This window comes from Ylistrum balloti, unplaced genomic scaffold (genome assembly GCF_031769215.1).
Source record: "Ylistrum balloti isolate Yb309-2 unplaced genomic scaffold, AGI_CSIRO_Ybal_v1 Utg369584, whole genome shotgun sequence".
Classification (NCBI taxonomy): domain Eukaryota; kingdom Metazoa; phylum Mollusca; class Bivalvia; order Pectinida; family Pectinidae; genus Ylistrum; species Ylistrum balloti.
Window position 1 is genome coordinate 424,954 of NW_026781873.1, and position 23,418 is coordinate 448,371.

Consider the following 23,418-nt stretch of genomic DNA (forward strand, 5'->3'; position numbering starts at 1 on the left):
AAAGAGTTCTACATGACGTGTTGCATTGGAAATGGCAGACAGGAACGCCAAAGACTCAACCCCTCCGCCGCTTTTGTTAATGCCTGCCGGCGGAGGCCTAACTCTCAATCCACCTGACCATCCGAATGTGCTTATGCCTGTTATTCAGAGTGAACCATCACTTTTAGGATCCGGTAAATTTACATTCTAACTAGAGTCGATAACGATGCCGGCTAAATGTCATTTCCGCAGCTGTTCAGAGTGTTTGTAAACACGTGAACATTTATTGTGAAGTTTATGTGTTTTTATCATATTAAGTTAATCACCCATTATAATAAAGAATCCTTTCACACTCGTTTTAATGTATCGTATACTGCATCTTGACGAATTTAATTTTGTGGTAGGAAAACTACATTTTTGCAAGGATGATACATTTTGTATTTACATTTGCTAAAACACACGAACTTGGGTTCGCGTTAGTTCACCTGAATTTACATGTTGAATTACACTTTATTTACGAGGTAAAATATAAAGATAACATCAACCAAATTTTATGGCTGTATATATAATCAAAATTATTTCCAATAATTTTTTAGATGTGTGATAAAAATGATTACAACCAAAAAACAAAACTGTAGCTAGCATACTCTGACAAGTGCTTGAGAGGGAACAGTGCCCGACCACTTACGATATTTTCTGTTGTTATTCCGTAAAACGACCAATTTTTCCTCTCATAATGCATGCTCATTGTTGGATGTATTGACACTACTGTGCACGATAACTGTCAAAATAAACATTGATTCCTAAAAAGTTGACATACTTCAATTTTTTGCCCACTCTAAAATAATCATAGTAAAATATCTTATTCAAAGGAAAAGTATTGCATTATATTTGTATTTGATGTATTTTACAAAATATATTACAAACCAAAATATTGGTCCATTTTTCCCCCATCGAATGCTGATTCATGATTTCCATATAGAAAATAGTCTTTTATGGTTTTTGTGTTGGAGACGTTTGAATATTATTAAGTAGGATGACAACACAACAACATTGTAAATATTTGATTCGCTAATGGGGTGGTCGAGCATAGGTTCCAACTTCTATCTTTGCTTAGTTGGTCATAAAAACAATGGGAATTTTCATCAGAAATAATAATCATTTAGTTTCAAAAATGTAAATGAATTATGTATGAAAAACACTAATTTAAAAGTTTCTGCTAATTTTGAAGCATAATGATTTTAACATCACAGATAAAACTTGTTATTCCTGTGGCTTGATAGCTCACATCATTCAGTAACACATACTTGGGTATTTAGACAGACATTCATCATACCTGAATATTTGCTTTGAATTCACAGGTCATAAAATGAATGTTTCAAAATTTAATGATGTCATTACTGTGATGGATTTGTTTTAAATTTTCACATTTGTTTTTTTTCCTGTTTATAGTGAATTTACTGTTTGTAAAATATGAGCCTGTGTATATTTTCCTTCGTGTATTGCTGAATTTTGACTTGTTTTTTTTTATTATTATTTTCTGTATACTTTTGTATGGTATTTTGTGAATTCTTCAGAATTTGTGGAAATATTTTTGACACAGTTAAGGAGTTAAATAAAAACACCTTATCCTTGTACAACTGTACCCATGGTTGCCTAATGTGGATGTACTCCTGAATCAATTGAACCATAATCAGAAGAATAAGAACTGGAAGAAATATTGACTTTCACTGAAATATTTCTGTTTAGAAGTTAAAAGCCATCAAAACATGCTTATTAAACCTTTGTTTATATCTGCTTGCAGATGAGGAAGGAGAAGCAGACAGTTTTGTTGGGCAGTCCCCACCACCAGGGCCAAATGCTCCCTCACAGCCTTCAACATTTAACCTCTTCCAAAAGTCAGGTGGAGGTGCAGCTGATCCATTTTCACAAGTGGGACACAATCCTCACCCTAGTCCCATACCAGCCAGTTTGTTTGGGTCTCCTGCAACAACAACAGCTACACAGGCTGTAGTACAGCCCAATCTACAGACTCCAACATCAAAACCAGGACAGCAGTTCAATGGAGCTCCAGTCACTCAACCAATGTTTGGTATTAAGTATAGTTTATTGTAATATTCTGTTGTCTTTCTATTCATGCGGTGCCCTTGTTTCATAGATTCGAGCTTGAATTAAGAACCTGTCAGTATTTTCTTTTTTGTTTCTTGAGAGAATCATTTAAGAACCATTAAACACATACTCATTCAAATTTTATTTTGTGCTTGTTTCTTGGAGATTTTTAAAATTGCACTTGCATTTATGATATCTTGAACCAGGTATTGAGTATTTACCGAGTAATAATTTATTTTGACAGGAAGTTCGCCAGCACCCCCTCCTGCTGGTAACCAATTCCGTAAACAGCAAGGTAAGAAATTAGCAACATATGCTCAAATGCCTGCTGGGACATACGCTGGAGACCAAGGGGCACCAAATCCATATGCCATGGGAATGTCACCAAGTATGATGCCTCCCGGGCCTCCAAGTAGTATGATGTCACCAGGACAACCTCAATATATGACTTCAATGGGAGGTTTGCCCCCAGTTCCTCCTTCTGTCCAGTCATCTGTATCCATGACACCATCTTCATCCCCCTATGGAGGCCCCCCTGTGGCACAAGTGAACCCCACAGTCTCACAGACATCATTTACACAGAGGTCACAAGCCAGCTTTGATATGGACAAATCTAATTTATCAGGAACCAACCAAGGAGGTTTTTACCAACCTGTTCGGGCTCACTGGTGTTTTTCTAAAAGAGTGGAAAGTAAATTGATCTGGTACCCATTCTCACTGAAGGACAGTTTGGCTATAGAAGAGGCTTTCAGAAGTGGTTAGTGTTTGGTTACTGTAAAATTATGTACCAGGAATTTTTGTGACATTAAAATTTCATTGTTTTCCAAAAATATACATTTTTGTTGGCACTTGATTTTATGGTTATCTCTAGCTCTTGAAATCTGCTAGTCCTATAATCCAAGTCAACTTTTATCATTTATTAATTCCTAAACATATAAATTCATGGATTTAGAATACCCATGAAATGAAAATAAATCCTCCAAAAAGATTAAGCATTTTACAATAATCATGAAGATTTTATACAGAATCAGACATAAATAACTTCTATAGATGAATTCTAATCATCGGAAATCTATTCATTTGATCACAAACTGGATTGAGAAGGGACCAACTAATCAAGGCAAAGGAAATGAGATTTAGAAACCTCATATTTTGTTCTAAAAGCATGATAGTAATTAGGGTTTGCTCTCATTTATTGTTTCTGGATTAGAATTTTATGTGTATTTATTATCAGCAACAACTGTTTAGTTTGGTATACTTTTATTTTGTAGGTGCTGAAGTGGTACCCACTGACGGTGGACGTTATGACGTATTCATGTCCAGTCGCACACGAAAGTCTGTGTACTGGCAGGAAGACCCATCTCCTGTTGTCAGAAGTACCTGGTTTTACAAACGAGAGGGTGACAATCGATATGTCCCATATGAGGAGCAGATTGCTCAGAGACTTGAAGTAATTTAAATTTATAGTGTGAAAAATGATTTTTATCAAAATCTTAGCAACCAACTTTATTGATAATTTTCTAGTTCATAGTCTTGTTCCAAATTTTCATTTCAATTCTAAAGTGTACAATTTCATTTCACAATTTACAGTAATTAACTAAAGCTAATTCAGGGAAAAAAATATTCATTTGTTACTTGAATTCCTGAGATATATTTCTGTGACAGTGAAAACAGACTGCAGATTTGAAAGGTTATATTTGGGTCACTCTTCGTGCTGAGAATATGGCACGAATTGCAGTTTCCATATGTTGATTGTATAACAATTGTGCAGATGATGCAAATATCATATTTTGATTTGATGTGGCTTTTTTGTTGTTGTAGAGTGAGTACCAGAATGCTGTAACCAACAATGCCTGGCACAAACGCCTAGAGTTTCCTGGAGGGGAGACTGTTGTGATGCACAACGAGAATGCGATGGTCTATTTCCAACCTTCCTCTCAGCCAGATGAGTGGGGTACTGTACAGGTAGGTAGACTGTAGCATTCCCAATCCATGTCTCCTCGAAATCTATTTTGTTCTCTTGATGGATCTTCACAGTAAACTGATCCTATTAAAATACAGAAAATACAATGGACTCCAGTTATTTTGGGTTAAGGTTTGCTGTGCTAATTCTCAATTTAGATCCTGTTGATGAGCCAAAGCCAGTCAGATCTTTCTACATGTTGTAACCAATTAAGAATTAAGTGTTGGATGATAGACTTTGACTGGTTGTGTCATTTTTTTTCTCTCATTGGATGCAAGTGAAGATCAATTTGTAATAGTATATAACAAGGTAAACACATGATCAACACTACATGTGATAATATAATCCTGGTAAGACTACATACATGATAGATAAAACATGATCAAAACTTCATGTGATAATATATTCCTGGTAACACTACATACATGATAGATAAAACATGATCAAAACTTCATGTGATAGAATATTCCTGGTAACACTACATACATGATAGATAACATATGACCAGAACTTAAGTGTTTATTTTCATGGAATAGTATAACAAGGATTTACCATTGTAAGAAAACAATACTGAATGCTAAAACCTGATCACGACTCTCTTATTTTATCAACATTTTCAAATCTAATGTATTCTATCATACATACCACATATATATACTGTACAGACATATCCCTGTTCATTTGGACTAGTTTAATAAAGATGTAAGTGAGAACACACTTTTTCAGGAAAACAGGTTAGATATTTAAAACTGCACACTCCCACAAAACAATGTTAAATTATGTAAATGCACACACTCTCATACAACAACCTTTGTTTTCACTGGTCTGTTAAGCCTTACAGCTCATTTAAGCTAATTGTAACAGCATAACAATATGTGGTAGGCTTTGGGATGAGCAATGCATGTGCATGGTTTGATTGAGAATAACATTGGGTTATAACTATTAAAATTGTCCATATATCTTCATCATTGTGATTTTAAAACCTGTTTACATTAGGCCCCAAGCTAGGTCTACAGTATATGGTATAAGTGTTGCTGTCAAAATCATTTATCTGATTCAAATACAAATCTATTCAGAATACAACTATTATTTGACAATTATTTGATTATTTGAGAAAGATTTAAAAATCTGTTATTGTAAAAAGCCACTGTTAGATTTGGTTATGAGGGCAGTAGAATGAAGATATATGTAATAAAACTAGAATGATTGATCATTTTTACCTCAAATGTACTGATTTTACTGGTAAAACAGTGATAATATCCCAAATAGGCATATACCTCAAAATAAACATAATTACTTGACTCTAAAGTTCAATGCAGCTGGTTATTTTGGTCTGAGAATTCATTTAAAGGACAGTGTGAATTTCGGGGAAAAAAAGGTGAATTCTACTGCAGAAGTGTTAATAATTCACCCTTGAGCAAGGAAATTCACACAAATCTATTCCTCATTGTGAACAGCTTTTAGGTAGTTACTTAAGAAAAGTACTGACCTATTGGATGAAAACACCCAGCAAACGAGATAATGACATCTGGATATACATTGTACACATATAGATATTCTTAAGTTTCATTATATAGCTGTGTTAATAGCTCACCTTGTTCGTCTCGATCTGGATAAGAAAGCAAGTTTCAGACAAGAACATACACTGAAGGTTAAGATCACGGCTACAATGGTCCTTACACCATAATCAGCTCTGCTTGGGTTTACAGATACATGCTGGCTTATGTTCTATTGTGGAAACACGCTTCAGTAGATACATACAACATGCTTTCATTCTGAATTCCACTACCAATTTAGCAGGCATTACGTGATCCATGTTTGCTACTTTTGCTTTTCAGAATTTTTTTCATTTTTCATTTTTTGAGTAAAATATAGAAATTTTTCGATGTAGGATAGCTTTTAATGACATTACCAACTAATTTTAACAATTAGAATAAAAGTGTCAATCAATAATTGATCAAAAAAAGAAAACAATGAAAAATGTTTGAATTCCTGACTATTTCTATTCAGATGCTCACATATGGTATGGGAGGCCAGGTATGGGTTTAATTCTCCCTAGATATAAACCACTTATGTTGATACAGGAAACATTATTTCTTGATATTTTACCTCTTCTGATGACCATCTGATATCAGGATTAAGCTTCAATATTATTATTTAAAGTCACACCAAAAAACCAAATGTAGGACACCTTAAGAAAAGCACATAACTGATCTTATCAAGTATGTCAGTATAAAAGACATTTGTTTCATGGTATTAAGGTGTATACAGCAGTGCACAGAAAATTTGCTATTTTCCCAAAAAAAAAAATGAATTCATAAATAAAATAAATACCAGTAAATAGGAAATAAGATTCTGTGTTCCTCATGATTTGTTAAAGACAGGAATCAACTGCAGTTTTGTGGTTTTTGTTATGTTACCAATAAACTTGTGTTTTTGCCAAATTATTTGTAGTGCTTGTTGTATGTATTACAAAATCATGAAGTAAGTTAGGGCCTCCTGCATGTCAATGTTCTATGTAGTAACAGTCACCTTGTGGTCAGTGGATGATTTAGAGTGGACATTCCCAAACTGTCACATTCAGTTGACCATCATCTGTAGATTTTTCATGCACAATAGTACTAACACTGATGTAAGTTATTAATGGGTTTTGTTATGGAACTTCATGGTTGTGTATTTCATTATTTTATTGACTATATGATGTAAATTTTGTAACACTTAGATCTGTATCCAGGTAGGTCAAAGGTATTCTCAAAGGTCATGGTCAAAAATAGTCCTCAAAAGTCAAGGTCTAAGATTTCCCTCAAGGCAGAAAGGTGGCCAGGTGGCGTGACAGTAACACACTCGCCTTTTACATAGCCGTCCAGGGTTTATCTCCTGGTATAGGTGTGAAATAAGTATCGGGTGACCTGCCTGATGTGGGTTTTCCTGAGAACTCTGGTTTCCTCCCACAATAAGACCCCTTACCCCCATTCATCCAGGCCAGCAAGAGTGATTAATATAAGCTTTTGTAGAATAGATAAAGTTTAGAAAATAAATATTCCTCAAAGTCAAGGTCATAGATATGTCCAAGCTCAGTTTCATTAGTTATAGTAAGACAAATTCCTTTAGTAGATGCTTGAGCTTGTACAAAATACATCACAGTATAATCTGCATGGCTAGACCCTGCCATACACAAACCCTTTGTACTGTTAAACATTTAGAATGTTTCATTGTATGTTAAGAACTGCACCTAGATGAGCTACTGTAGTTACAGCATGCATGAAGAGCACAGCTAACATGACAGAAGGGGAGGTGTGGAGGAGGAAACAGAAGGAACAGGGGGAGAAGGACGTGTGGAGGGGGAAACAGAAGGAACAGGGGGAGAGGGATGTATGGAGAGGGAAACAGAAGGAACAGGGGGAGAAGGACGTGTGGAGGGGGAAACAGAAGGAACAGGGGGAGAGGGAGGTGTGGAGGGGGAAACAGAAGGAACAGGGGGAGAAGGACGTGTGGAGGGGGAAACAGAAGGAACAGGGGGAGAAGGAGGTATGGAGGGGGAAAAAAAAGGAACAGGGGGAGAGGGAGGTGTGGAGGGGTAAACCAAAGGAACAGAGAGAAGGAGGGGTAATCTTAGTCAGTTCGAGTTCATCAAACACAGTATCAAAGTGTAGTGTGATATGTCATTTGTTCCACTGTCAGATTATACAGTATGTAAAATTTTAAGGAAGTGTTGATATGATATATTTTATAGTCATGTTCTTGTGTTGATGAATTAAGTTCATCTTGAAGTAAAATCCACCCCATGAAGTTCACCAATTTAGCACTTAATATACTTGCTGGCATTTCAAATCTGAAAAAGTGAAAGATCTCTGACAAAGTTTCACATCTCACTGGAATAGAAATCAATCACAGGAAGATCCCTGGCAATGAAATCAATTGAAGATCTTCACAAATGGAGGGTTTAGAAGTGGAAAGACATTAAATAAATCAAACGTTTCTGAATGGTCATTTTTATAACAATGCCTTATTTGACAAGCATTTCAGATAATTTCCAATTTTTAAGATTTGACAAGAATTGCTAATGATTTCCCATTTTCTTTGTTGAAGGGTCCTCCTCCTCCTCTCATGGTGAGTTCTGGTGTCTTGCTTTAGTGCTGCTAGGCATGGTTACACTTCACTGACTTTGTCTCTGGAGACTACATCTGATATAAAGACAGAAATCTGTGCTGTGTGGTTTTACTTTCTGTTTCTTACACCTATAGATCTGTCATTTTCGTAATTCATATATTCGGCTTGATTGATTTACTACCGATGAAGGGAAGGTGTGAACGTTTCAAGTACTGTAGTACTGAACAAAGTATTGATAGTATTGTATTGAAGTACTTCACCAATCGAATTCCTTAAATTTATGCAACAAGCTCTCTGATTGGCAGAGCCAAGTCTAGATCGATTGTGGGTGGAGCCAGGTGAAAAAATACTGTGCAGACATCGGCATTTTACAAACACTCGACTGTCGCGAGAGGTTAATTGGAAGAGTCCAAGTCACAGGTGGCTTCAGATCAGACCTAATTGGGTTGTCCCATTTGTTTCGTTCATCGATGGTACAACGAGAAAACGAAAGTTACTCAGTACTAAACTAATTTACGTACAAAATATATATCAACAGGTTAGATCACTGGGACCGGAGAATTCATAACATCTTAACAGTGAATGTAGTCACATAGTCATTCTGTACTAGTTTTATTTATTTATTTATTTTTTTGAAAGGGGGGGGGAGGGTTGGCTCAAAATATTTCGGTTTAAGCCCAAGCTCTATTATATGTAACAAAGAATTACGAATTACCTGGGACCTCCTGATATATGCCGATAATTCATACTGCATTAAAAAATAAAGGAATTCTGTGGTCCCATATATTTTTTATTTTATTTTTTATCTTTCCATCGAAAATTATACATATCCGCAACATGTGAAAAAACTTTGAAGTTGGTTGGGCGGAATATCTAGAGCATTTACTACTGCAAGTTCCAGAAATTCTGACACAAGTCGGGTATATTTGCCCGAAGCCTCTGTCTCATGACATTGAATACATATTCAGTTACGTTGTATTCCGGGGAATAAGGCGGCTGAAAAACCAGGGACACGCCATATTCTTTCAGCATATTTCTTAAAATGCGCTCTCCCTGTCTATGGTGATGGAATCCACAATTATCCATCACAACCACATCGCCTTGTACAAAAACAGGATTCCCCATATCGTTCGTATCGGACATAATTTCGTCGAAGAAAATTTCGCGTACTGTTGCCGTCGTCGGACATTTTTCCAGCGATTACTTAGTACTTGTTATGTAACTGATAGTGTACATTAACTCCGCCTACCGGAACAAATTGGGTGTCAGATCAACTATTCAGGTTGTCTAAACTCCGCCCCCGACCAATCACAGAGGTCGTTGTATACTTGACTCGATTATTTGAATACTTCAATACAATAGTATCAATACTTTGTTCAATACTATAGTAAGTGTGTCGTTCACACCTTCCCTTCATCGGTAGTAAGAGTTTTTACAGCACCATTTTTAAAACAATGAAAACAAAAAGATTCTTCAGACTTATGTTTCAAAATAAAATACCTGAATGTGGAAGTGATCTGAAGAAATTTCAAAACTGTTTGGTTGTCATGAATATTAATGTAATGAAATACATTTGAAAATCTGTCTGAGGGAAATGGTATTGATGCTGAGTTGGAAAAGGTCATTCGCCATGTTATTGTGATATCATGCCCAGAGCATTAACTGAGATTTTTTTATATCCATCATGCACTCAGAAGTGATTGATTCTGTTTCTCACACATATTATTATGCATGTTTCTTACACATTTCTCTGTGAACATGTAATCAGAAACTGTAGTAAAAACATGTCTCAATACTGCATGTGTGAAAATCTGCAGACATACACAAGTTGAGGACATTAATCCTGTGGTACAGCAGGAAGATTAAAATCACTACTTCAGATATAGGTTCTAATAAATCCCTTTTACTCTTTGCAAACATGATTCTACACTGCCTTGTTACTGCATGACCCTTCAACATTTTTATTGTTTTGCTAAATACAGCAGTGTATTGTATTTTAAAGTTGTTAATGTCTTGAAGCATATTTGTTTTTTACAATTTGCTTTTTAGCTGCTATCTTGTCTGTGTTGTCTACCATTGCTTTGTAGCAGAGATATTCAGCTTGTACATATTTCAACTGAATGCACTTACCTTGGTTTTGTAATAGGCGTGTAACTTGAGCAGTTTTTTCAGTTTCCATACTTTGTTGATTTGTGTAACAGATGTCATTATATTTCAATGTATCAACCAGAAATCATACCCAGGACTTCTTATCATCATAGCCTATATTGTGGGTTAGATATTTTTCATTATCCCTGATTCATGTCCGTTGCATTTAAAGACATTTTGAGAGCGTGTGTAATTGATTGACCTGTCAAATATCGTGTACATGTAACTGGACAGTCTTCACCATTGTAAAACAGTGTCTTATCTTATGTTTTTGAAGGAAGAGGGGATGAGGCCAAGAGTAGTCAAAAGAGGAGTAGAAGACTTTGAGAGTATACAAGAAGGTAAGGGGTAACTCTGTGGCCATCAGCTCCATGTGTTAGTGATAGAATTTTGTTGTATGGACAGGATCCCACTTAATATATCATTACATACTTTACAATTCTGTTAATATCACATTGCTTAACATCACATTTCTGATAACATGATATTGCAAAACGCCACATTTTTGTTTATTTCATGTTACTTAATGTCACATTCCTTTTAATTTCATGATGCTTAATATAACAATCCTGTTAATATCATGTTGTCATTTTTAGAATTTGAGTATATATGTATACACTCATTTTTGTCACAGGAGAGTCTGCTCAAGTTGATCATCTAGTATTCATGGTTCATGGCATCGGATCTTTCTGTGATGTCAAATTTAGGAACATAGTTGAGTGTGGTGAGTACAGATTCTCTAGTGATATAAACACAAAGGGCACAACTCTTTAATGAAGAAATAAATCAAATTTCAGGGATGTGTTTGATCGATATTGCATCCTTATTTTCATTGAAACAAATCATTTGTCAAAAAGGTAAATGAGCTTTGACTTTAAAATTTCTTGTTGTTAAACAGTCATGGTAAATATTAACTGTATTAAAATCGTCATCTTGATTGCTCGTTCCTGAAACATTTTCAACGTGCATGATGATACGCTATGTTTTTCTACACAATGTGTAGCGGTTGTTTTATACTTAAGTCACGGTCAGTGCCACTTGTGACTTAATGATCCATCTGTATTTTATGTTTCCGTCGATTCTTGTTTGAAATCCCAAAAAGTCTGACATGTATATGAGGTATTGACATGTCTACATTGTGTATTGTTTTGCAGTGGATGACTTCCGGTCAATATCCCTCGGTCTGCAGCAATCTCATTTTAAGAGTTATGTAGACTCTAATCGTATTGGTCGAGTAGAGTTTTTACCTGTCCATTGGCATTCAGCCTTACATGGAGATGCCACAGGTCTCGACAAGTAAGTAAATCATTTACCATGGAGACACCACGTTTCCGAATTATTTACAGGATACATTGTTCCTGGACTCATGATTTGTCTTTGGGACACATTTTGTCTCTAAGTGATGGAAATCATCAAAAGTTTTAAAAAATGTAGTTTTCTGGACACACCTGAATTTTTTTAACATAAATTCTCATGTTGACAACATACACTTTTAGGATATGTCATAGGAAGACAAGAATCAGTCCATTTTTATCCCAAAACTTGTTGTCAAGAGTCAGGCTTAACCTCAAAAATGATACACAATGAAAGGAAGCATTACATTTATACTGAAGCTTATTATTGGTTGTCTGTTGAACCTGTAATACTAAATAAATTCTTCATATTTAAACATTTCTTAATCAAACTACATAAATGTTAGATGGAATAAAGAAGTATTTGTACCTCAGCTGTTTATTGTGGTAAGGTTTCAGTACAGATAGATCTGTAATTTTCTGTAATTGTAGAAAGATTGAAGTTGTTTTGGTATCTCATTAGCTGTTTATTGTGTAAAGGTTTCAGTACAGATAGATCTGTAATTTTCTGTAATTGTAGACAGGTTGAAGTTGTTTTGGTATCTCATTAGCTGTTTATTGTGTAAAGGTTTCAGTACAGATAGATCTGTAATTTTCTGTAACTGTAGAAAGATTGAAGTTGTTTTGGTATCTCATTAGCTGTTTATTGTGTAAAGGTTTCAGTACAGATAGATCTGTAATTTTCTGTCATTTAACTCGGTTGTGTGTAATAGGAATTCACTTCATTTTAACATTTTCTGTCCAACAGGATGCTAAAGAAGATAACATTACCCAGTACAGGAAAACTAAGGAACTTTGTCAACGATACACTTATGGATATATTGTTCTACACAAGTCCAACCTATTGTCAGGTAAAGTTCAACCTACTGTCAGGTAAAGTCCAGCCTACTGTCAGTAAAATCTGACATACATCCTGTCAGGTAAAAATTGACCTACTGTCAAAAAAAGTCTGACCTATTGTCAGAAAAAGTCCACCCTACTGCCAGTAAAGTCTGAAGTACCTCCTGTCAGGTGAAAACTGACCTACTGTCAGATAAAGTCTGACATATTGTCAGGTGAAGTCCAACCTACTGCCAGTAAAATATGACCAACTTCCTGTCAGGTAAAAACTGACCTACTGTCAGATAAAGTCTGGCCTAGAGTCAGATAAAGTCTGACCAATTGTTAGGTAAAGTCTGACATACTACCAGTAAAATTTGACCTACATCCTGTCAGATAAAAACCATCCTACTGTCAGACAAAGACTTATTGTCAGGTAAAGTCTGACCTACTGTCAGGTAAAAGTTTTTGTATTCTCAATGTTTTCCCCTACTCTTATCAGGTAACTCATTTATGTGGTAATACTTTACCATCACTCACAATGCAGGTAACAATGGTCATGGTTGTTTTTTAATGGTAAAAAAAGAACATGTTTAGTAAGAACTAAGGGATTTTGTTAAAAGAAAATCTCCAGGTAGAGAAATTTTCCTAGAACCAACATCCTCATATATATGTGTTGTGGTTCATCCACCAGGTTTCAGAAAGATTCCTACTTGGATACAGGGCCCTCTTAAAAATAATAAACAAATAAACAAGATGAAGAACAACTCCTAAAGTCAGATTTCCAAACAGTTTTTCTACATTCTTCTAGAACTGGTTGCAGACATACTTCTGCCTTAGGCAGGCCCTAATCAGGGCAGACTACATATGTAATTAGGAATGACAATTGAGGTCATGCTTTTAGTACTTCATGTAAACCAATGGTTACCAGTGGTGAAAGTTTATTAGGGCCCAGCATCGAGATCCTATAGTAATCAGCTTGTTTGTGTTTGTCTGCCATTTGTCCGCTCTTTAGTTTCTGTACAATATTTCAAATCTGTTGGGCCAATGGCACACATTCTGTATACTAAGTCTCCTGGAAGGAAGTCCTTGCTTGGGGTATATATCTTTTCATGTCCTAAGGTTAAAGGTCAAGGTCACTATTGCTCTAAATAGAAAATCAGTTTCCATGTGAAAACTAGATTTTACTTTGGCCAATATAACCCAAACTTCATACATTACTTCCTTACTGAAAGTGGTTGCTTGGATTTGCTTCTCAGGTGCTGGGATCAATGGTCCAGATTACAGTTACTCTAAGTAAAAAAATTGGTTTCCATGATATAAGTTGGGTTCCCTTGGGCCAATTAAAATCAAAATTCGTACAATGCTTTCTGACTGAAAGTGCTTGCAAAGGATTACTTTTCAGACCCAGAAATCAAAGGTTGAGGTTATTGTTGCTGTAATGGAATATCCATTTTGTAGAATAACTTGAGTTTGCTGTAGGCAATCTAATTCAAACTTGATGCAATGCTTCTTAACCAAAATTGCTTGTTTGAGATAGATTGGCATTCAGGTCCAAATGTCAAAGTTCACTGTAGTTATAAGCTAAAATTAGTTCCTGTGTGATAAATTGAGTTTGCTTTGCCCAATGTAAAACTTTATACAATGCTTCCTTACCAAAATTGCTTGCTTTGGATATTGTCTTTTATATACCAAGTCCTAAGGTCAAAGTCACTTTTGTGGCAGAGTGTACTTCAGGTCTTGCCAGTAATCTGTTGGTTTGGAGTGTGTGTCTAAGGGATGGTTGGTGGGTGGGAGGAGGAGAGGAGGGAGAGGGATTTCAAGCCACATAGTAGGACCCTTGCTGATCTGTCAGTGTTCTAGTTAAGTAATAGTTTTTAGTATGTTGATTGTTGTCTCCTCTTCCCCTGGTGAGGTATTCATGTGTAACCCAAAGAAATGTCACATCCGTAGTACTCTGACACAATATCATCATATCCCTTTCAGATCCAAATATGTTGTGGTACGGAAGAAATATTCTGATAAATCATCCATAATGGTAAATGATTTTGTTAATGTTTGATTTCCTGTAGAGATGAAGAGTTTGTGTTTATATTTTCTTACAGATGATAGCAGACACTGTTGGAGAGGAGATGAACAGATTATATAATCTATTCCTCAGCAGGAATCCACGTTTCCAGGGAACAGTTGCAGTAGCTGGTCACAGCTTAGGTATGTAAATAACCTACTACAGTTGACTGGGAAATGTAAATAACTACAGTGCACGAAAATACTGACAACTCGAATACAGGTGACTGGGTATGCAAATACAGGTGACTGGATATATAAGTACAGGTTACTGGGTATGTAAAAACAGGTGACTGGGTATGTAAATACAGGTGACTGGGTATGTAAATACAGGTGACAGGGTATGCAAATACAGGTGACTGGATATATAAGTACAGGTTACTGGGTATGTAAAAACAGGTGACTGGGTATGCAAATACTGGTGACAGGATATATAAGTACCGGTTACTGGGCATGTAAAAACAGGTGACTGGGTATGTAAATACAGGTGACTGGGTATGTAAATACAGGTGACTGGATACGTAAATACAGGTGACTATATGTAAGTACCGGTTACTGGGTAAGTAAATACAAGTTACTGAGTATGTAAATACAGGTGACTCGATATGTAATTACAGGTTACTTGTTATGTGAATACCAGTGACTGGATATGTAAATACAGGTAAATTTCATAATTTCCAATACTTCATTACAAAGAACATCAAGAAAATGTGCATATTCCCAGCCATGCCACTGAGTAATTGAATCAGAAATAAGGATCTACTGGTGCTGATGGCTTTAAAGTTAGTGTAAGCAGTGGCTAGGAAAAAATTCAGGTTGTTCCCATTGTATAAAGAATGGAAAATATAACAACATATATCAATCTGACTTGTTTAAAGAAATCTACAGCCTTGAAATCCTAAAGATTTTTACTAAGCTTTGATTAACCAGACTGGATAAGCACAAGATATGAAATCATAGAAATTGTTATAAAAGTTTTAAGTATTTATAAGGTACAAGAAATATTTATTGTTGTTGTAAACAGGTTCTACGATTTTGTTTGACCTGCTATTGCACCAGAAGGATCCAACATCCCCGGATCTCCAACCTCCAACAGACAGTGCCCCTCCCCAGGCAGACACCAGTCTGTCAACAAGCTTTACAGAGGATAGTGTATGACCATTCTACTACTGATAAATCAATATACTGTTGAACTGCTTATTTTCATGGGTGATTTATACCTGTTTGATTGTTGTGGCTGGGTAAATCCAACAATTTATAGGTGTATGTGTCAAACTACTGAAAATACATAAATTTGTGGTATTAGATTTCTCAAGTATGATTTATATACCATATTAGGTGTTCACACGAGAAAATGAGATATTACTTTCAGCCTGTCTGCATATTTATCTGACTTCAATAAATAACCAAATGACCAAATTTGATTTTCATTATAAATATTTACTAGTTTTTCTTTTAATATGCTGTGCTTATTATCTCTAAATGAACATTTATTTTATCTTTTATTTTCTTTTTCTTTGCCTTTGAAGCACTCAACTTCTAGTCAGAATGGTACAGAGGAAGATGAATCAGAAATGACATTGGAGGAACTCCTAGCCAAGGTCGGATTGCAGGACAAGCTGGAGGTGTTCAATCAAGAACAGATTGATATGGAATCACTGGTGAGAGAGAGAGTTTATAGAAGATATATACATTTTTAAACACTACCTCTCTTGGTATAAACTACAGCATTTCTTAGGTTCTAATTGGCTGTGATAACATTGGTGACTATGTATTTTGTTGTTTTACAGAGCATGTGTAGTGAAGGAGACCTTAAGGATCTAGGACTTCCCATGGGACCGAGAAAAAAACTCCAAGGACTCATTAAGGATGAACAACATAGAAAGGTATTGGTTCAGTCCTAGATTGTGAAGACTATGTTTGATTGATTGGTATTGAATTTCCAGAACAAATCAGCATTTACTTTATCAAGATGACCTATACAGATTTAGATATATGAACACTTTACCTGTGTTTTAGAAAAGAAATTCAGAACGGGCAGAGAGGAAAGCCAGGGAAGATATAGAAAGAAAAATTCGGGAACAACTGGAGGAAGAAATGAAGTCGCAGGCAGCCCAAAATAAACCAAGGTAAGAGTTGTTTGGTAACTCAAAATAAACTTAGGTAACAGTTGCCAGGTAGCCCAAAATGAACCTAGGTGACAGTTGCCAGGAAGCCCAAAATAAACCTAGATAACAGTTGCCAGGTAGCCCAAAATAAAACTAAGGTAACAGTGGTCAGGTAGCCCAAAATAAACCTAGATAACAATTGCCAGGTAGCCCAAAATAAAACTAAGGTAACAGTGGTCAGGTAACCCAAAATGAAACAGGGTAGCTTTGTTAGGTATCTCAAAATAAACCAATGTAACCATTTTCAAATAGCTCAAAATAAATTACTCTTTTCGACTGGATGGATCTGTGCAAAGGCTATTACAGTGGGGAGAAACCAGTGTATCCAAGGAAAAAACCCATGAAATCTGCCAAACTTATTCTTGTTTCATCATGGTATTGTCTTGGGGAAAGGCGAGAGTGTTGCCATCATGCCATCTGACCACCTAACATTCACAAGAAGTCTAGAGGTCAGTTTTGTGGGCATTTAAATTATTGCAACAAGCAAAGACTCAATCATGATAAATATCAAGATTTGGAATACTTAGATTCAGTTGTTTTGAGTAGATGTTGAAAACCAACCTTGGAATTTCAATTACTCTTTAATTGTTATCAGATTGTTTTTTCAATCATCTGTGCAGTGTTCACAAAGGGTATAGAATTACGTAGAATTGTATTTATGTACAAGTTTTTACAATGTAGCTGCCATTGGAGATATGCCTGTTTAGCATATTAAAAATTCCAACTTGGTGACACATACAGAAAATTTCCTTCTTAATTATTAATACCTCCTGTCTAATTTGCAGTGTATCCCGATCTGCCAGTATAAATGTCGAGTATATTCAGGGTATGTCAGGTACTGGGAGACCAAGTGTGATCTACCCACAGCTCCAGTTCAAACCCAGCGCCTTCATCGCCATGGGGTCTCCAATTGGTATTTTTCTCTCAGCACGAGGTCTTGACAAAGTTGGTGAAGATTTTAGACTTCCAACATGTCCAAGATTATTCAATGTTTTCCATCCTGTAAGTTGGTGAAGATTTTACACTTCCAACATGTCCAAGATTATTCAATGTTTTCCATCCTGTAAGTTGGTGAAGATTTTACACTTCCAACATGTCCAAGATTATTCAATGTTTTCCATCCTGTAAGTTGAATTTCATTTATTATTTGCGTAAGTGCAAATTGAAAAAATTGATGTTTTTGTCAGAGATTTTTACAAGAATGCATCACTACAGTATGTCATTGTTGGTTAAAGATTGTTTGTACACAAATTTCAAGCTCTAAACTATTTCTTATTAGCTTTTTGTCTCTTTTCAGTTTGATCCTGTGGTGAGTGGTATCTACATTTGATTGGTGTCCTGATCTTGATCAACTATTTGTAACGTTTAAATGTTTAAATGTTTAAAATTATTTCACTGATGTAAAAAACAATCATTATTATACTTAACTGGATGAAGCTACTATGTAATTTTAAAATTTCTGTCTAAAAAAGTCTGATATTTAAAAGAAGGAAATGAGAATTATGAAATTATCAATATATGAAATGTTTGGTGAAAGAAATGAAAGATAACACTGTGTGAAACTAGGAATAAAAGTACCCTACATTATTTGAAGAATTTTGTTTACAAGCCGACTTAAAAGTTCCTGTATATGAGCTTCATGTGATTACTTCGTGTGTGAGCCTTGATGGAGAGACTTTGTATATGAGCTTCATTTTAGAGATTTTGTGTACAAGTCTCATTTAAAATACTTTATGTATGAACCTTGTTTTAGAGACTTTGTATATAATCCTTGTTTTAGAGACTTTGTATATAATCCTTGTTTTAGAGACTTTGTATATAATCCTTGTTTTAGAGACTTTGTATATAATCCTTGTTTTAGAGGCTTTGTGTATGAGCCTTATCTAAGAGAACTGTTATCCTAATTTCAGGCCTACAGACTTGAGCCTTTAGTGACCCAATCAGCGATCAATATCAAACCAGTGCTCATCCCACATCACAAGGGCCGTAAACGCCTTCATCTTGGTAAGTAAGGATGTTATGGTACCTTGTGTCATTTAGGTATTGACTTCAGTCAGTTAATGAAGCATCCTATTGAAGAAACAGCTACAAGTAGAAAATAGAATACTTCTCTTTACTATCTCAGTACGATATTGTTGGGATGGTAGTTGACAAGGTGACACTACTTTTCACAGGAACTTTATTCTTGGGATATGGATTGACCTTGGTGAGACAGTATGTCACTTATCAAAAGTAGGTCACTTAGGCCTACATTTTGACCTTTAATTTACATTGCAGAAAATGTTTAGCCAGGCCCTATCTTCTACACTACAAATCACAAGATCTTAATTCTTAGGATATGGGTTCACCTTTGTAAGAAGGTCACTTTTACCTATATTTTGAGTTTTGACCTTCATTAGAGAAGAAGCTTGTGCAGGTCCTATCTTCTGCTGGTTGGTTGGTTACATGTTATTGGTCTCCTTCATTTATCCTATTTCTAAATGTTATCTCTGTGACGAATGTTAGTGTTCTGGCAACTTTTTATCTTCCACACTACTACCAGGTACATATGTAATCATGGGAACTTTATACTTAGGATATGGGTTTACCTTTGTGAGATGGTATGCTGAATGATCTTATCTGTATATGATTGATTAATTAACTAACAAAAATATAAACGTGTAGTGAAAGCTTCTGTATTCATAAAGTGAAACCTTGAATAATATACAATGTAAATAAAGTATGAGAGGCTAAAAATTAACATACATTACTAATGCTGTCAGATTTTGATAACAGTTTTAGTAGAATACTTCTGTCTAGTTATATAAGTACAATATTGCTGAATCGAAATTATTTCACTGAAACTGATCTTGCTCTTAAGAACATGAACCCTTCACACTTTGTGACCCTGACATGTTTCAGAACTGAAGGAAAGCTTGACAAGAGTGGGTGCTGACATAAAACAGAAGATTGTGGACTCTCTTAAAAGTACATGGAACTCTATTAATGATTTTGCCAAGGCTCATCGAACAAATGAGACCACACTTGGAGATTCACTGGAACAGCAAGTTGACAGTCAGATATCTTCTGTCATGCATGATTTGTCCCAGGAGGAGGATGATAAATTATGTAAGTAGCTAGATAAGTTGTTGTGCTGAAAGGCAGGTGTACAAATGTCAGTTACATTGCTTAGTATTACAATTACCCGAAAGTGTTTAAGCTACTTGTTCTTCAGATGTAAATAAGTCGAAATCTTAATTTCAATTTCCGATTTTCTCACTTAGCGTCTATATTTTAAAACTTCCTGTTGTATAAGTGATGTAAAGCCTGTTATCTCCCTTTGTATCATATGCTATGACTTCCTGTTGAGATGTAAAGCCAGTTACTTCCCTTGGCATTTTATCTGATGATTTCTGGTTGTATATGTGATCTGTCCGTAAACAATATATGTTATCGCTATTTCTTAGAAAGTACTGGATGGATCTCTCTCAAATTTCATGTGTAGGTTCCCTTGCTCCCTAGTTGAGCTCATTTGATTTTGGGATGGATAAGAAAAAAAGAACTGGCCAACAGGCAGCCATCATGGATTTTTAGAATGAAAGTTTGTTATCACTTTTTCTTAAAAAGGAACTGAATGGATATATCACAAATTTCCTCTTTGTCCCTAGTGCCCGTTTGATTTTGGGACTGATCAGAAAAAACAAAATGGCTTCCAACTGATCATCTTAAACATGGCAATTAAGAATTCTCAACGTTTGGTAGAGTTATGCTCCTTTTTGTAGATATTCTGTATGGAATATTGTGACAAGTAGATCTTATAAAGGACTGAAGCAGTATTTCTCAAACTTGGCACACTATATCCCTATGACATATGGTTGTGCTGTTTTGCTTTTCATGAAATTTAAACAATATTTGGTAGAGTTATACCCCTTTTTGCTGCTTTTATGTTTGAAATATTGTGTCAAGTGTATCTGAAGTCCTGAAGCAATATTTCTCAAACTTTGCATACTACATTCCTATGATATATAGTTGTGCCCTTTCACTTTTTATTCAAACTGAATCAAAAAGTAAAAAGCAAAAAGAGGGAAAAGATCCAACATTCAAAGAACAAAGATCAAACAATGGAGGGTGCAAAGATCCTTCTGAGATCTCTTGTATTCTATAACTATGATTTAAAGTGTGGTAACTCCCTTTGTAGCTATAGCCTCAGGCCATGAAGAGGAGATCTACATGGGACAGATGAATGAGGGACGACGCATTGACTATGTCCTACAGGAGCGACCAATAGAGAGCTTTAATGACTATCTCTTTGCTCTCGCAAGTCACGGATGTTACTGGTGAGTATTACTGCAAAGTCTCCACCCTGTTCTCTCAAGAAAATTGAGACTTCTTTGTGTTATTTTAGTCTGTTTACACATCTGTATTTTTGTATAGACATGTTTCCATTTCTTTAGATAAATTGATACCAAGATATACACCATTTTCTGAATGAATGAATTTTATCAAAACTGACCTTTGACCTTGTTCATAAATAGGGAGTCAGAGGACACAGTGTTGCTCGTAATACGTGAGTTATATGGTCCAATGGGAATTCTGCCTGAGATGCCTGATTCAAGTGGAAAACGCCTCTACACTGTTCCCCCGCCAACGGGGCCACCAAGGGGAACATCACAAGTACCAATGATGCCACAACCCTCAATGGGAGTACCTCCATCACAGTTTCCCTCTCAGGTGCCTCTCATGAACCAGCAGACCAGTGTACCATTAATGTCACCTCCATCAGGACCTACTGTCAGTCAGGGTCCTCCTATGGGGACAGCTCCACCTCTCCAAGGTTTCATTCGCACAGGACAGAAATAGATTCATTATCCATTGAAGTTAAATATAAACAACATTTTGTGAAAATAAGAATTATATTACCATGGTACATGTATTTCATTCTTGTGATGCAAAAATTGGTAACATAAATGACTGAACAGTGCATCATTAAAAATGTTCCCAAAATTAGTACCATACATTAACCAGGTGATTCAGATTGTTTTCTGGTACATTTTGTACATTACACAGTGTTATTTAACAGATGTTTCTCTTTGTTTCCTAACTTATTTAAATATTGTATGTCATGACCTGTTAATCGATTGTCCTTGTTTTAATGAAGAAATTTTTTGTCCAACATTCGGGAAATGCCATTTCTAGCTGTAAAATGGTATAAACCAAACAAGTGATCATAAGGAATTAGTTCAGTACATGTATCACGAAACAAGATTGTAGATATTAAATTCAATACAGGCTATTTCTATGAAATACAGCATTTGAAACTTAAAAAAACTAGTCAAGATTTCACTATGCAATTCACAAATTTTATGAATCTGTCAGAATCTGGAATTAAAAGACTGTTCTAATTATGATGAGGGTCAGAGACTCTTTTTATATTAGATTCTGATTTAGGGATACCTTAAAAATATTACATACATTCATATGATGTAAAAAACAACTTCATATTTGCCATTTTTGTGTTTAGTTAACGCTTTCAGGCCCTACACAAACGTTATTAGCTATTTTGTGTTTAGATGACGTTTTCAGGCCCTACACAAACATTATTTGCCTGGCTGTGTTTATTGATGTTTTCATGCCTTATACAACACAGCATTTGACATGTTGACTTTATCATGAAGTTTTCTGTATACACATGAGTCTCATTGTCAACAGATGATCTGCCCCTTTCCGGTGCATATTTAGATAATCAATAACTCTTTGCTTGGTAAATTTAATATTCATATTTTTCTGTCCTATTGTATTAGGAACTTGTATCTTTTTTTAAAATTTAAACTTCATTTGTTTTACAACAATTTGGAAATAAGCTGTCAGCTTATATTAATCTCTCTTGTTGGCCTGAATGGGAAAACGTGAGGGATCTCACTGTTGGAGGAAACTGCAGTACCCTGGGAAAACCCACTAGGCCGGGCAGATGACCCATACATTTTCATGTCTATTCCGGGAATGAAACCCAGGACAGCCAGGTGAAATCATAGAAACTTTAAACCTTTATCACCTGTAAACTTCACAAATCATAGAAACTTTAAACCTTTATCACCTGTTACCTTCACAAGTCATAGAAACTTTAAACCTTTATCACCTGTAAACTTCACAAATCATAGAAACTTTAAACCTTTATCACCTGTAAACTTCACAAATCATAGAAACTTTAAACCTTTATCACCTGTAAACTTCACAAATCATAGAAACTTTAAACCTTTATCACCTGTAAACTTCACAAATCATAGAAACTTTAAACCTTTATCACCTGTAAACTTCACAAGTCATAGAAACTTTAAACCTTTATCACCTGTTACCTCCACAAATCATAGAAACTTTAAACCTTTATCACCTGTAAACTTCACAAGTCATAGAAACTTTAAACCTTTATCACCTGTAAACTTCACAAATCATAGAAACTTTAAACCTTTATCACCTGTAAACTTCACAATTCATAGAAACTTTAAACCTTTATCACCTGTTAACTCCACAAATCATAGAAACTTTAAACCTTTATCACCTGTAAACTTCACAAGTCATAGAAACTTTAAACCTTTATCACCTGTAAACTTCACATCATAGAAACTTTCTTTTATCACCTGTAAACTTTTAAACTTTAAACTTTTATCACCTGTAAACTTCACAAGTCATAGAAACTTTAAACCTTTATCACCTGTAAACTTCACAA

At 35.4% G+C, this 23,418-nt stretch overlaps 1 protein-coding gene across 1 annotated transcript; it reads left to right on the top strand.

Annotated features, from left to right (window-relative positions):
• The first annotated feature begins 31 nt into the window (after positions 1-31).
• LOC132543759 (phospholipase DDHD2-like) lies at positions 32-23,289 on the top strand. Its single transcript, XM_060207283.1, has 21 exons — positions 32-173; positions 1,784-2,071; positions 2,333-2,845; positions 3,360-3,538; positions 3,910-4,053; positions 8,141-8,161; positions 10,587-10,650; positions 10,944-11,033; positions 11,464-11,605; positions 12,410-12,512; positions 14,586-14,691; positions 15,572-15,699; positions 16,077-16,208; positions 16,338-16,433; positions 16,567-16,676; positions 17,501-17,717; positions 18,013-18,024; positions 18,626-18,719; positions 19,617-19,823; positions 20,893-21,031; positions 21,230-23,289. Exons 1-21 carry the CDS (start codon positions 32-34, stop codon positions 21,552-21,554), a joined length of 3,252 nt encoding a protein of 1,083 aa, XP_060063266.1. The 3' UTR covers positions 21,555-23,289.
• Positions 23,290-23,418: the final 129 nt, after the last annotated feature.

What these genes read in the sequence shown, in the direction of transcription:
- LOC132543759 (XM_060207283.1), top strand. Translation starts at nt 32, where the DNA reads ATGGCAGACAGGAACGCCAAAGACTCAACCCCTCCGCCGCTTTTGTTA. An exon ending in CAAGTCCAACCTATTGTCAG is followed by an intron (nt 12,513 to 14,585) that starts GTAAAGTTCAAC and finishes ATTTTCTTACAG; the next exon opens with ATGATAGCAGACACTGTTGG. An exon ending in AGTAGCTGGTCACAGCTTAG is followed by an intron (nt 14,692 to 15,571) that starts GTATGTAAATAA and finishes TGTTGTAAACAG; the next exon opens with GTTCTACGATTTTGTTTGAC.